This window comes from Prosopis cineraria, unplaced genomic scaffold (genome assembly GCF_029017545.1).
Source record: "Prosopis cineraria cultivar Desert tree isolate PC_DT_omini unplaced genomic scaffold, ASM2901754v1 PC8, whole genome shotgun sequence".
Classification (NCBI taxonomy): Eukaryota; Viridiplantae; Streptophyta; class Magnoliopsida; order Fabales; family Fabaceae; genus Prosopis; species Prosopis cineraria.
Genome location: NW_026555339.1, coordinates 4,876,755 through 4,890,761, shown reverse-complemented (window position 1 = coordinate 4,890,761; position 14,007 = coordinate 4,876,755). Strand labels below are relative to the sequence as shown.

General features: G+C 34.3%; 3 protein-coding genes across 4 annotated transcripts; 1 reads left to right on the top strand and 2 right to left on the bottom strand.

Annotated features, from left to right (window-relative positions):
• Positions 1-1,823: 1,823 nt before the first annotated feature.
• Positions 1,824-3,831, top strand: LOC129318699 (cytokinin riboside 5'-monophosphate phosphoribohydrolase LOG1-like). 2 transcript variants are annotated; one of them, XM_054963606.1, is made up of 7 exons: positions 1,824-2,152; positions 2,371-2,468; positions 2,585-2,615; positions 2,700-2,799; positions 2,890-2,960; positions 3,142-3,285; positions 3,437-3,831. In XM_054963606.1, the coding sequence occupies exons 1-7, from the start codon at positions 2,030-2,032 to the stop codon at positions 3,536-3,538; spliced, it is 669 nt and encodes a 222-aa protein (XP_054819581.1). In that variant the 5' UTR covers positions 1,824-2,029; the 3' UTR covers positions 3,539-3,831. The 2 variants fall into 2 exon arrangements, with proteins under 2 accessions (XP_054819581.1, XP_054819580.1); XM_054963605.1 differs by having other exon boundaries at positions 2,700-2,960.
• A 1,119-nt stretch (positions 3,832-4,950) lies between these two features.
• On the bottom strand, positions 4,951-8,056 carry LOC129318647 (probable diphthine methyl ester synthase). Its single transcript, XM_054963531.1, has 6 exons — positions 7,790-8,056; positions 7,568-7,692; positions 7,068-7,297; positions 6,479-6,518; positions 6,248-6,339; positions 4,951-5,580 (listed from the first exon to the last, which is right to left on the bottom strand). Exons 1-6 carry the CDS (start codon positions 7,937-7,939, stop codon positions 5,378-5,380), a joined length of 840 nt encoding a protein of 279 aa, XP_054819506.1. The 5' UTR covers positions 7,940-8,056; the 3' UTR covers positions 4,951-5,377.
• A 2,737-nt stretch (positions 8,057-10,793) lies between these two features.
• LOC129318771 (protein SPA, chloroplastic) lies at positions 10,794-13,099 on the bottom strand. Its single transcript, XM_054963709.1, has 5 exons — positions 12,805-13,099; positions 12,620-12,703; positions 12,462-12,513; positions 11,328-11,484; positions 10,794-11,067 (listed from the first exon to the last, which is right to left on the bottom strand). Exons 1-5 carry the CDS (start codon positions 12,949-12,951, stop codon positions 11,046-11,048), a joined length of 462 nt encoding a protein of 153 aa, XP_054819684.1. The 5' UTR covers positions 12,952-13,099; the 3' UTR covers positions 10,794-11,045.
• Between the last annotated feature and the right edge of the window lie 908 nt (positions 13,100-14,007).

Genomic DNA, 14,007 nt, shown 5'->3' with positions numbered 1-14,007 from the left:
AAATGAGAAAAAATACTTAAAATGTTATAGGTTAGGAACATCCAATAATTTAAAGTGAGAAAAAATACATGAGTATTTATGAAATTATTTTTTTGGTGCATATGTAACCAAAATATTAAAAGTCAAAGACATTAACCATTATATTTTGGATATAAAATTTAATGATTTAGTCATAGATGCACAGAAAAAATAACTTTATGAGCACCCATGTACTTTTTTCTCATTTTAGGCTACTGGTTGACAACTTCTTAAGTATTTTTATCTTTTTATCTTATAATAAACTATTCAATGTAAACTAATAATAGTTTTATAACAATTTTATCAATCTTTTTTTGTTATTATTAACTTATATTAAATACCATATAAGTTGCTATTTGTCTTTTTTTTTTAATGTGAAATGACAATTTCTATTAGTAAGATTACTAAGAAATAACAATAGAGGATATTGTGGTAAAAAAAAAAGGACTTGGGAGGCTAATTTTATATTTTTAAATGTGATAGAATTTATATGCAACTGACTTAAAGTTTATGAGAGTTTTATATATTCTAGCCAAAAAATTTATTTTTGAAAATTTTTGATTCTAGATTTTTCTCATCTTTATTTTCTCTTCACTTTTCCCTTCATCTTAATAGGATGAAAGAAAAACAGTGATAAAAAATTAATAATATGCCTATAAATAAGATTTTATTTAAATAAGACCATGCAGAATATAACTTAAATTTTGATAACCTCTTTCATTTCAACTTGCTTTCTCTCTCTCACACATCATAATTTGTTGATACTGGCATTTACTTTTTTACCTCTCTCTCAGTGTGGCTGAGTCTGTATTTAGATAAAACAACCTCTTCTTAAAATTGACTCCATCCTTTTGAAACATTGTAAAACCTACCAAACTCACTAAAATCATTTGAAACAAGCCTTAATTAAAAACGTCCAAAAACCTTGTTATCTAAATCCAAAAATATTTTTAAATAGAGTCGTGATTGAAAGATATGCTATGAACATAAAATTTATACCTCTTTGGGGAAAAAAAAAAGTTCGGGGGCCACCCTTCACACATTACTTAGGCCTTCCCTTAGATTAATAGTTTTGGATATTATCACTTTTCACTTTCTTGCTTTTTAGTAAAATTTGCTTAAAAAGCTAATTAAAACATTGTTTGAAATTTTTCTAAGAGCATTTAATTATTACCATATTAGATTTAGTGAAAAAGATTAATTTTTTATAACATGAAAAATCGATGTTTACATCTTTTTTAAAAAAATATACACATTTAATACCCAATCAAGGTTTGAACAAAATTACTTACAATAGGATGACGTTTGTGCACAGTAAAAAAGAGGAATAACATTTTTTATATTTTACATATGCATTAGGAGCAACAAACGCTAAAGTAAAACAAGTTATTTATATATCATGAAAAATATTTTTTATAAAACAAAATATTCATATTTTTTATAAGTTGTTATTGATTTACAGTTTAGACTTTTATTATTATAATTATTATTTTTTAATTTACAGTTTAGACTTTTATTATTATAATTATTATTTATTTATAATTATCGTATAGTATTAATTTTTATAAAACTATCAAGTTAATAATACTTAATATTTATTAATTTTAAAAATCCAATTACACATGACCCTTGAATATGAACACGAATACATGGGCCTGGCGAAAAAAGATTAAAGAATAAAGGTGAAAATATCGGGAAAAGAGAAATTGAGAAATGACGAGATAAATGGAGGCGGAGCCGGATAATGATACTGCTATAAAAGACGGACCAATGGCGATGAAGGACACCATTTCTCATTCCCTCACTTTTGGGCGCTTTCTTTTGCCTTTCGAAGAAGCCATCGCTGCCTGCGCGCTTTGACATATAATAACAAACTCTCTCTCTCTCTCTTCTCTTCTCTCTTTCTCTCTCGTCCTGTGCCTCTATTTATATCCCTCCACACACACAAATTTCTCACACCAAAACCCAACCATTTCTGTGCACACCCCATAGTGCAAGGTCTTTTCTGTTTATGGCTAATAAGGAAGAGCAACCCGTCAAGTCAAGGTTCCGACGCATCTGCGTCTTCTGTGGCAGCAGCCACGGCAAGAACCCCAGCTACCAGCTCGCTGCTATTCAGCTCGCTAAACAACTTGTAATCCATATTCCCTTTTCCTCTTCTTTCCTTAATCTTCAACACTCAATTTTAATTTAATCCTGTTATTTGCTTGAGAGTTGAGAATCTGGGTTCAAACCAGTGCTTTGGAATCACGAAATCACAACCTCTGCACAGAAGCAGAGTACCCTGTTTTTGCCACTAAAATTTCTCAAACCCTGTGATTAACGGACGAAGGTTGTGAAAATGGAATGCAGGTGGAGAGGAATATTGATTTGGTTTATGGAGGAGGGAGCATCGGCTTGATGGGTCTCGTCTCTCAGGCCGTCTTTGATGGTGGTCGCCACGTGTTAGGGTAAACCATTGTTACTTCTCATCTTTCTCCTTTCCCTGTTTCGCATCACTTTCTTCCTCTGATTATGACGCTGGTGATTATCGATGATGTTGTTGTTGTTGTTGTTGCTGCTGCAGAGTGATTCCCAAGACTCTTATGCCAAGAGAGGTAATGATCAGCACCACCATCATTATTGAATCTCAAAATTTGTAAGAGAAAATTAACTTAATGAAGCGAATGGGTTTCATTCAGATCACCGGAGAGCCAGTAGGCGAAGTTCGAGCGGTGTCGGGGATGCACCAGCGTAAGGCCGAAATGGCTCGACAAGCCGACGCTTTCATCGCTCTCCCAGGTTTTATTTCACTTCCATTTTCAGTATTCAACATTCATCACCATCACACGATTGTAAACCAAGTCATTAAAGAAGCATATATTTGTGCAGGAGGATATGGAACCCTTGAAGAGCTCTTGGAAGTGATCACCTGGGCTCAACTGGGAATCCACGATAAACCAGTAAGATCTCGAAACGTCACGAAACTCGTCGCCAAAATTCCGGGATTTTAGGACTCACATGTCCAACTAATTTTAGAATTCTGATGAGGAAGGAAGTTTCTCAGATAGCTTCTAATCATTGATACTATTAATGTGTAGTTAAAGCGCTATAATTAATTAAAAGAATTTAAAATGGACGCAGGTGGGCTTGTTGAACGTAGATGGGTACTACAACTCACTGCTGTCATTCATAGATAAAGCTGTGGACGAAGGCTTCGTGACCCCGGCTGCCCGTCACATCATCGTGTCTGCCCAGACTGCCCAAGAACTCATGTGCAAGCTCGAGGTATATACTATACTATTATGCAAATTCCAGTCATGAGTGTGGTTGCTTTTGTCGGATTTTAGATTGCGTACACGTGGCTCACGTGAGACCTCACTGTGGGTCCCTCTCTCAATTTGTCAAATTCATCTGAGACGTCCATTTCTTTGACCAGGAATACGAGCCCAAGCACCGTGGCGAGGCCGCCAAGCTCAGCTGGGAGATGGAGCAACACTTGGCTCACTCTCAAACCGCCATGTCAGACATTTATCGTTGACTGTATCTCTCTCTATGTTCATCAGCCATCGCACGTCTGGTCTATATTAATTTGAACCTACACACACAATCTTGTAGACTGTAGATGCCAGCTTCACAGTTCCCCAGATTTTTTTTTTGTATCGATCACTCTCTTTAGTTTCTTCATGCTTACGATTAACTGTGTAGTTTTTGTTGCTTTTTTCAATTGTCTTCGAGACGAGACGGTGTATTTTTTTTAATTATGAGTTAACTGTGCATTATCTGACAAGAAATGGGCGATTGAAATGGAAGACATTGTGAAGTCCACTTGTACGTCTGGCGTCGGTGATCATTGTTTTGATAAATTATTATTTGCTTAAAAACTAGAATGAGCAGATGGGTTGTTAAATACAGCTTTCAATCAAAAGAGATTGATATGGATGGAAAAGGACGGAGGCAATTATTAAAACGAACACAATTAGAATGGAAATTCTAAGAATGTTGACATGATTATGAACTACCATATTAGTTCCCACTTGTTGTGGTTGGTGAGGGACCATACTATTCACTTAGCAAGTTAACCTCATCACGTGGCTTCCGTACCTGCATAACCCAATCCAAAGTTGGCTTGCTGAATTGGTCCACACTCAACAGTTCTGTACTCTGCGTGTAGATATTTCTACAGTCCCGATGCGTTTTAGTTTGGGATTTTATTTCCCAATATAATTCCCAGTAAGTGGCATCCTATTCACGATATTTTTGTGGATACAATGATGATCATCTGTGGAGGTTAATAGATGAACTGTGTGTTGTTTTTCCGACTTCTTAATCTTGGATCGTGGTTGTGGATAAGCACCGAGTGTGAAGTGGGAACCATATGGTCATTAGTCTGGTACTGAGTGCACTTCCTTTTGTTTTGGTCAAAAAGAAGAGTGATTAAACATGAAGTTTAATTAATACGAGATGATGTGGAGTAATGTCCCACCAAAAGGTTGCTTGCAAAGATAGAACCATTTTGTTCGAAACTTTTATTCAATGATTTCAAATGTGGCTTCCATCTCTATAATTCTCCAGTTAGTCATATATGAAATCATCGTCAAACAGAGTCGACAATCTGAAAATGAAAATCACTCGAATTTTCAAAGGACAAGGGCTCTAACGTCCACATCCACATCGTTGAAAACCGCAACCAAGCTTTCTGCAATAATTCTCTGTTTATGCTTTTAGATTAATTCATTTTGTATGTCAACTCAAGCACTCATGACCTCTGATCGTCCTCCGATGCCATTCGTGTTCACAGCCGCATTCAATGAAACTAGTTAGTAATAGTGCCCAATGAACATCTTTCTAGAAATCAAATTTACAAGTTTAAATTTTTGGTAAGGTGCAGTGGCTTGTTCCACTAGCCTTCTCAGTCAATGATATGATCAGCGATTTTTTTAGAGGGATCGATTGACAATTTCAAAGTCTTGTGACTTTTTTTTTTTTCAAACGCACTTGTACATTTTGACGTTTGTGTCTTTGTTACATGAAACATGATCTCTTGACTGACGACGGATTTCCGCTAGCTTTAGTAATCATGTGGAATCGTTTCGTACAGGATCTTTCAACAAATTTCAGTCATGTCCCCACCTCTAGCCCATTTAATTTCTTTACACGTGACCCGATGGGGGCAACAGAGGCTTTTCTCTCTCTCAATAATCAGGCAGCCTTGGGTGCATACATAATGTTCTCTAGAAGCATATCTGAATTTTAATCAAACTGCAAGTCTTAACTAAAAGTAGTCATGCATAAAAAGCATTTATCAACAGCCCCACTTTTCTGCATTCAGAACTAATAGTTTTAAGCGAAGCATTCAATTCCTCAGCCAATGTGACAACTATGCTTGTTGTGACTGGGTCCTACATCTGTAAAAATCGAGCACTTCTTCTTCCAACGGATGTGTCTTGCCAATTATGACAAGGCAATGCAAAGGTGCACCAAAATCAATTCTCTGAAGCTGCCTCATTGTACCTGCTACTATCATCTGATCTTCACTTCCTAACCGAGCAAACCCAACACACTCTGTATCTTCTGTGTATGCTGCAAGGTCAAGTCATAAATTGATATATGAATTGCAGGCCAAGGGTGTATGAACAACCAGAAACCTTAACTATGGCCAACGAAGAATATGTACTCTTATCGTGTATATCCAATCATATTGACAACCCAAGTGATATCTCTGCTATAAATGTTCTTGTTAACACAATGAAAAATAGCAACACAATACTCCCTCCAGGTCTACTTTATTGGTCACTTTCTATAAGGGAAAAATGGTCCACTTTATAAGCCATTGAATTGATAATAATTTTTTGTTTCAAATGAAATGTCCAAACTACCTTAAAAAGTAAAAGAGAGAGAAACAAAAAAATAATATTATATAGTTTATTTACTTTTTGCGAGTTATGTTTGTAATTTTACCAAACTTTATTCCTCATACTTTTGTTGTATTGGTATTGATAGTTGGTAAAAATGACTTATAAATAAGACTGGAGGGAGTATCTCATACAGTGATAAATTTATTGATAGATCAATATTTTTGGAAGAAAAAAGAATCTGATGATGCATTTATTATGACGTTTTTAAAGCAGACAAAGCACAATCCACATGACCACATCTAGCTTTCAATCATTGAATGTTGGCAGCATCAAGAACATATAACTAATCTAGTCTTCAAAAAGCTAGAGACCTCAATGGTCAAGGAACTAACCAGGTTCTTCATGTGCTTGCCCAATCTCCAAGAGCTGCTCAATGGCTATGTTTATTGTCATATATCTAGGTGGTTCATAGATTTTTCTTCCGCTGAAAGTGCACCAAAGATGATAGAAAGAAAAAGAGTATTTTATCAGATACAATTAATTACTCTTATGCCATGGTGAAGTGCAGAAACACTCGGAAACTGCAGCAACTACACCACTGAGTCAATCAAATAGAATCTAACCTGCACAAAGATTCTAATGACGGCTCCTTCACACGTATATCTGTAACCATTCCAAAAGAATATAAGATAATATGGACTAGATTTTCTCAGTAACAGACAGGGAGAACCTTTGTAGCAGGTTGCAAAAAATGGTCATTTCTTCATGAAAATTTGGTGATCAAGGTAATTTGTCGAGCCTACAAGAAAAGAATGGCTTCTAGTGCTCTCATTGACTTCAATGTTATAATAATGGCTTACTGCTTATTAGATAATCATATGATTTAGGCTTTGATGTTCCAGGTCAAGAAGGTAGTTAATAACTTCATCTCAATGAGTTAAGTTATATGCTATGCTTATAAACAAATGCAGGAATAAGCAGGGTTCACATTCATATACCAAAACCAATTCCCTCTTACATTTGCATCAACCTATTGCATTATTGCACTACTTAGACTTCAAAGGCAGCAGTTTCGAAATGAGTTGGCAAACAATTGTTGGACTTAAAATGTTAAAAGGTTTTTCAGAGGCAACAGCAATTTCTTCACTGTTAACACTATTGGAAATTCGATTCATAGAAATGCCTAACAGCCAATTGTTATCAGACACCAACCTAATAAGCAAAGCGTGTGAAGTCCCATCTCTAGATTTTTTTGAATCTTTTCATAGAAGCTATCAGGTCTCCATGTCTCAGTAAAGAATGGTATTGAAACGGTCTCCCCATAGCGGTAAAGTTGAAGTCCACAAATCCCAATTGCATTCATCACGGAAGCATTGTGCACTATCTTGACATCAATTCCCATTTTCTTAGCTCGAACAACTAGATCGGTGTGAGTTGTTGCCCTGGGTATAGAAGCCAATATAAGATCATCAAAAAAGGAAAAATGCAGGTACTTCCATGAAGAATCCTCATCACCGATAGGAAAACATAGACCAGAATTGACATCAGTGTTAACACATACTTCAATCTCTATTTCGCGGAAACTCAATACTTGCAATAAATTTGCTCCGCGTTCTACTTCATAACATAATGCAGCAAAGATCAACAGCTTAGTTTTCCACTTGCCATATAACATAAATGTAAACAGTGATTTAATATCAAAGGAAACATACCCAAAAGGGTCTCCAACAACGAGAAAGGCCACATCAACATCCCGAGAGTCTGAAAGTATGTCATCCGCTTTTTCTTCAACCATTTCTCGGTCCGCTAGAGTTATGGCTTTACCGTATAATTTTTCCTATGGGGAAAGCTCGAGTAAAATTCCGACCTAAAACGAGAAACTCAAAAGGAAAAAAAGGAGCTTTAAATTGAAAGAAAGAGGGAAGGTAAGATACCAGGTTAGAAAGGCCATCAGTAGAGAGACCAAATGAAAGGAGGGAAGTGTAGGCTTCCATGTATACTTTCTGACATTTTCTCACTGCTTCTAAGCCCTTCAGCGTGATGTCTCGCTCGTCACCCAATCCCAAACCGATTATGTACAACATCCTTATGGGATCAGAACTCTACTATGTTGTCGTTCACCTGGGAAATGTGGAGTGGAGTGCCAGAGCGGCTTGCCGGGAAGAAAACAAAGCGACCCTGTCCTTCTTTTCGTTTGTATGATTTCAACGTCGTTTTGGGCCTCGGTTTGAAGTAGGGTTTCCCTAATATAAGTGGACTTAGCTTCACCCCGTTTCCCCTGCTTTTTATTTTCTCTTCACTACTCATCTTAATTATTAAATTCATTTTTAAATGGTTAATATTTAATACTTTATAAAATTAATTTTTTTTATTTTTTGATTATAATCCTAAATCTTAAATTTTAGTCTAGATTAAATTAGTTATATTTTATATTTCAACTATTTAAAAATAAATTTAATAGTTAAAATAAAAAGTAAAAAAAAAATAAAGAGAAGTCAAGTCTGATATAAGTGAATTAATTGAAATGAGTTCTTACCTTTGCATTTTTGGCTATCAAATTCAAAATTTTAGCTTTTTTGTTTTAACGCAATAAGGCTCTGATCCTCCTCTTTATCCAAAAAAAATTTAGGCCTTCGTGTATTTAATTTTAAGGTTTTATCTATGCTAGTGGCAAAAAAAAAATATTTATAAAACATTTTAGGATAAACCAATTTTAAAGAATAATAAATCTTAAAATCCAAAAATTAAATATTGCATAACTTCATGGTCAAAAAAATATATATTGCATAACTTCTCATTCAAACAATGCAGGGCAGTGATCCAGAGAAATTAAAAAAGGATTAAACTTTCCAAAAAATGATTAACCTAAATCAATTTTCTTATGTCTTTATTATTAGAGTTTATTCAAAAAATTTTAATTAAAATATAATAAGTGCATAATTTTTTAAAAAAGAAACCAAGTACTTATTTGAACAAGTCAATAACTATGTTTTCTGGCTGCCCTTTGTTTCATTTGGACTTAGCTTCCCTCTTCCACTGCAGCTGAAAGTAAACATAGACCATCCAAATTTATTTGAATGGTCCAGATGTAATCTTTTTTATTTTATTTTATTTTATTAAAATAAAAATTTATATAAACTATGAAAAATTTTAGTAAATCTTTTTATAAAATTAAATGGTCCAAATTTAATATATATGATTTAGATATAATATTGTAGCTTTAATATTAAAATTTTTATTTTTTATAAATTAACTATCTAGATATGTTTTGGATAATGCAGCTTAAATATTAAATTTTTTAATATTATATCTAGATTTTATATATTAAAGTGGCTTTTGCATACATAACCCATATCATAAAATTAAGTAAAAAAAAATAGCCTATCCTTTCTTAAATTTTAAAAATGACCTTTTTAATAATTAGTTTATAATTAATTTATAAAACTATCCTTTTAATATCTGCTTTTTGCAAATGTTAAAAGATTCAAAATGCAAGAAATCTTTGTAACTGAACGCAATGAATGTGAGATATATAGTCTAAAATGGCCTAGTTCAAGATGAATGCAGAAAGAAGATGAAATTGCATGCAAGAGAGATGAACACGAGACAGTAGAGCAGTGTGAGCGAGCCATAATCACGATTACGAGAGACAAATGTAAGGTGAGATACATCAACGATACTAGACAAAACGAAGCACATTGGTGGGAAAATGGAGCAATATATTCATATTTTTTATTTTATTAGTTTAGGCATTTGACTCTCTGTAATAAACTAAGAATCCAAAAATTTTTATGGATCGTATTTGATCTGTTTTTGGGCAAATGATTATGTGCTTTTCATATTACTAATTCACGATATTATATCATTCATATGCTTCTGTATATCATTGATATACTATTGCAGATCAAAATAATTAGACAATCAAACATGAGCTTATTTATCATTAATATATATATATATATATGTATGTATGTATGTATGTATGTATGTATGTATGTATGTATGTATGTATGTATGTATGTATGTCAATGAGGTAGTATTACAGATCAACAATACAAAAAATACATAATAATTTGCTCAAATTGAATTAAACACAGTCTGCAAAAAATTCAATCTTACTAAAAAAATGTGAAAATACTAAAATTTGATAACAGATAATAGATTCCAACCTAATCTTTTACTTTCAAAAATGAAAATTTCTATTCAATATGTAATGTTCTCTTCATAATATTCTTAGGAAAAATAGAGAGAAAGAGAAGAAAAACTCTAAGATGAAAAAAAAGCACTAGCAATTTTATATTAAGAGAAAAAATGAATGATTTAGAGAAAAAAAATAAAGATTCAATCAGTTAAGGATTAGTTATAATATATATATATATATATATATATATATTTTAATAATAAATTTAATCTAAAGGTAAAAAAATAAAATATATCTAATTAATTTTATGAATGGATCATATTTTAAAACATTTAAAAATCTTCTTCATAATTTATGAAAGCTATACTTTTTGAAGCCATTAAGCTAATTTCCTTTATAAATTTGGATTGTCTAAACTGATAAAAAGATTTATTAAATTTTTGTTTAGTTTATCCAATTTTTTATTTTAATAAAATAAAATTAAAAAAAAGATTAAATCTAGACCATTCAAATAAATCTGGATGGCTGCGGAGGGCTTCCCTCGTCCGTTTTATTTGGCACAAGATAAAGAAAACAAAAGCAGGTTCATTTCAAGATCCAAAATATGCTTATCCGGTTATCCCTTCAAACATTCCCAAACCTGGGCTCAATAGAACGGGAATTCCGCAATGTTAGCTATACGACAGTTAGCTCTCGTATAAACTCTACAAACTAATATGAAAACTTTCAGGGAATGGAGAGAAGCCACCTATTGATTGTTGAGATCATAATCATCGGTAAAATGAACACATTTAAGATGATATAATTTCGATTTCAAATTTCAAGTATAGAAAAGAATCGAATAACAAAATACTAATCGCTTCAAAAATTTTACAGAGTGATAAGTCACGAAAGGGAGGAAGCATTGTATCACTGATAAAGAGGCAAACAAAAATTAAAACATGAATGCAATTTGTACATTTTGATGAAGTATGTATACAGCAAAGAAATCCAATCAGTACATTGGCCTCATGAGTAATTCCAAATTTCCTGCCTCGTCTTTGTTGAGCTCAATCATCATCTTTGAATTCTCTGTTCAACATGAAAACAGCGTTTTACAATACTATTCAAGACCTCAGCACCAACATTTTCAAATTTCACGAGATAAGCTGACACAGTTAACCGTGATATCTTAAACTTTTGTTGGAAAACAAAGATCTCATTTCACACGGCTTCAACATGCTCAAATAGACATCACAGCCTTATAGTGTACCGTGTAAAACTAGTGTACAATGGAGGGGAAAAGTCAGACCAAAAAAAAAAAACAAAAGAAAAAGAAAATTCATCCATACCTACGGTCAAGGTAGCGAGGTTGAATTCCGGTTCCTTGACAAGTAGTGCATGTCAATGAACCGGCACCATCGCAATTTATGCATCGAGACACCTCTTCCTCATCCCCACCAAGCTCTACTGTCACGCTCCCTGTTCCCATGCAGAATCTGCATCTCTCTGAGAAACAGTGTGGCAAGTTTAGATTAGTAAATACACGGATTAGTATATCTCAGGAGTGCTACAGTACGGAGAGAGTTAAATAGGGAGAATGACAAAGAAGTCCTTTTGATTCAACTTAAGTTTCAAATGTCAAACTCTAGGAACATGCAAGTTCAGCTCTCAATTTTACAATTCCATTATAATGAATTTGCAACTTTTAAATTTTAATTAAAGAATAAACAAATTTGTTTTTGCTACTAAAATTTGAAATACAAGTTGCAAATTCATTACAATTAAATTGTAGAATTAAAAAATGAACTTGCAAATTCTTAAAATTTGGCATTTGAGAGATAAGTTGAATTAATTGGGCCCATTGGAACCAATCTGTCATTGTCCTAATTAAATAGTTGTAAGTAAATACAGAACAGTGGCAAAATTTCCTTTTGAAGTTTGAAGCTGGAAGTTTGTGATGCAATTGGTTGTGAACTTTAACAAAGGGGGCTTGTTTTTGAAATTTTGAGCAACTTATGGCATAAAAGCTGCATATGAGGATTTATCTTCGTTTCCTACTAGTGAAAAGTACAAAATGGACAAGTCTTAGGTAAGAATTGTTACCCTGGCTACAGCTGAACAAGCAATTAATCTCTCACTGTAACTTGAACTGATCACAGCCTAATGTCATGCGCACTAAAATGGTTGAACCTGAGATTCTCCTAGTTCATACTCTGAAGAGAAATATGTTTAAAAAATGAAATTCTCTTTGGAATGGGGAACAATCGGACATTTCTGCTAGGAACAAACAGTGATTGATATGCATTCATTACAGTGGAGTTAAATCCCTTCTCTCAACAGTAGTCCTCACATCATTGGACTTAGTCTACAGCTACAATTATCCCAGATTACTCAGTAATTTGCCCTAGGAATGCGATTGAAGACATAAAATATTCTGCGAGAATCCCGAGTCCCAGAAATAAATAAAGATATGGAAGACTCACGTGCGCCAGAACCATTGCATGGGAAGCAAGGCTGGGTGTTTTCTCTCTTAGCCTGCACCCAAGAGAATGAATGTCCCATAAAATTTATAATACACTAGAAAGGTGCAGCAAAACTGAAATGAGAATACCATATAGAATGGCGAAAGCAAGATACATACAGCATTATCGATTTGGGATTCGTAGAACACTGGAATGCCAATCCCGATGGCCACACTCACAAGACCAACGGATACAGCCACCACCTGAAAAAGGGGAAAACATCAAATCGAACGAGAATTCATACAAAATAAAGAAGCAACAGATATGAAATGAGTAAAGAAGAAGAAGAGGAAGGTGGAGGAACCGTGTTTTGATCGAATTCGATAGCTCTGATACATGGAAATGATGTGGGTTTACGCTGAATTGGGAAAGACTTGCAGAGGGAAGTGGATTTCAGAGGGCAACAGAGGAAGGGGGAATGGAAGCGAGGCAGAGAAGGAGCTAATGTCATTTTTTTTCCTACTCCCTTCGATCTTTCTGTCTTAACTAAACCTTGAAAATGATTTGGGTAGCACCCAGCCAGAAAACAGACTCCAATCCTCCGCAGCGCAGAGAGTCTGCCAACTTCCGAGCCACACACGGCCACTCACCTCTCGCCACTCACCATCCACCATTCGCTATCCATCTCCCACGTGGCTCCCTCCCATTTGATTTCTTCTTTATAAGGAAGGCCCATTATCCTGAACCCAATATAGCCCATATTGAAGTATATCTCATTGCCGCAAGATTTATTGTCAGTCCAATCCACATCGTGGGCTCATATTTATATGAAGTGCATTTATCAGATAGACGTGGAGTATTTAGATCTGCTTCTGTATCTAAAGAGAGAAGAGCCTGAACAAATGAAGGATGAGCAAGAGCAAGGAGGTGGGAGCATATATGTTTATGGCATATTTATTTGAGCTTTTGTGATCTTGAACAAAACATTGATTTTTATTTAGTCGTTGCCCACAAACTTGAGATTTGTTAACGAGACAAGATTTCTACTAACCAAAAGTATACGCCCACTGTGTGTGTGTGTGTGTGAAGTTGGGATATTATCTCTGATGATAATTAGTTGTGTTCTTCAGTGCAACTTATTAGAATAATTGTTGATTGTTGATATAGAGACTTTATCATTGCTTTTATCCATGAATATCTGGAGGACTAATTAAAGTAGTCATTATCCTAACGTGATTGATGGCCACATGATTTGCCGATGATAGTTAAGTAAAATGATATTTGGTAAGAATCACAATGATACTAGACTGCTGGTGGAAGTAATAGAAGTGGATCCCCTCAAATCAAGGGACCCTGAATTATTCTCTGAAACGTTGGAAGAAACGACACTAAAAATATTTAGGCGTTTGAGTTTAATTAAAAGACCCTAAAAACATCACTATACTCTCTCAGACAACTTCACCATCCCCCAACTTCACCAGGGGCCCATAATCCCTGCAAGTATATATATTTACGTGAGAGTCTATTCCCAGGCCGGGCAAACATCTATTCCCACTATCCAAACACC

What these genes read in the sequence shown, in the direction of transcription:
- LOC129318699 (XM_054963605.1), top strand. Translation starts at nt 2,030, where the DNA reads ATGGCTAATAAGGAAGAGCAACCCGTCAAGTCAAGGTTCCGACGCATC. An exon ending in TTCAGCTCGCTAAACAACTT is followed by an intron (nt 2,153 to 2,370) that starts GTAATCCATATT and finishes AATGGAATGCAG; the next exon opens with GTGGAGAGGAATATTGATTT. An exon ending in AGACTCTTATGCCAAGAGAG is followed by an intron (nt 2,616 to 2,699) that starts GTAATGATCAGC and finishes GGTTTCATTCAG; the next exon opens with ATCACCGGAGAGCCAGTAGG.
- LOC129318647 (XM_054963531.1), bottom strand. Translation starts at nt 7,939, where the DNA reads ATGTTGTACATAATCGGTTTGGGATTGGGTGACGAGCGAGACATCACG. An exon ending in CTGATGGCCTTTCTAACCTG is followed by an intron (nt 7,693 to 7,789) that starts GTATCTTACCTT and finishes CTTTCCCCATAG; the next exon opens with GAAAAATTATACGGTAAAGC. An exon ending in TCATTAGAATCTTTGTGCAG is followed by an intron (nt 6,340 to 6,478) that starts GTTAGATTCTAT and finishes GTGCACTTTCAG; the next exon opens with CGGAAGAAAAATCTATGAAC.
- LOC129318771 (XM_054963709.1), bottom strand. Translation starts at nt 12,951, where the DNA reads ATGACATTAGCTCCTTCTCTGCCTCGCTTCCATTCCCCCTTCCTCTGT. An exon ending in TCGAATTCGATCAAAACACG is followed by an intron (nt 12,704 to 12,804) that starts GTTCCTCCACCT and finishes CCCCTTTTTCAG; the next exon opens with GTGGTGGCTGTATCCGTTGG. An exon ending in ATGCAATGGTTCTGGCGCAC is followed by an intron (nt 11,485 to 12,461) that starts GTGAGTCTTCCA and finishes ACTGTTTCTCAG; the next exon opens with AGAGATGCAGATTCTGCATG.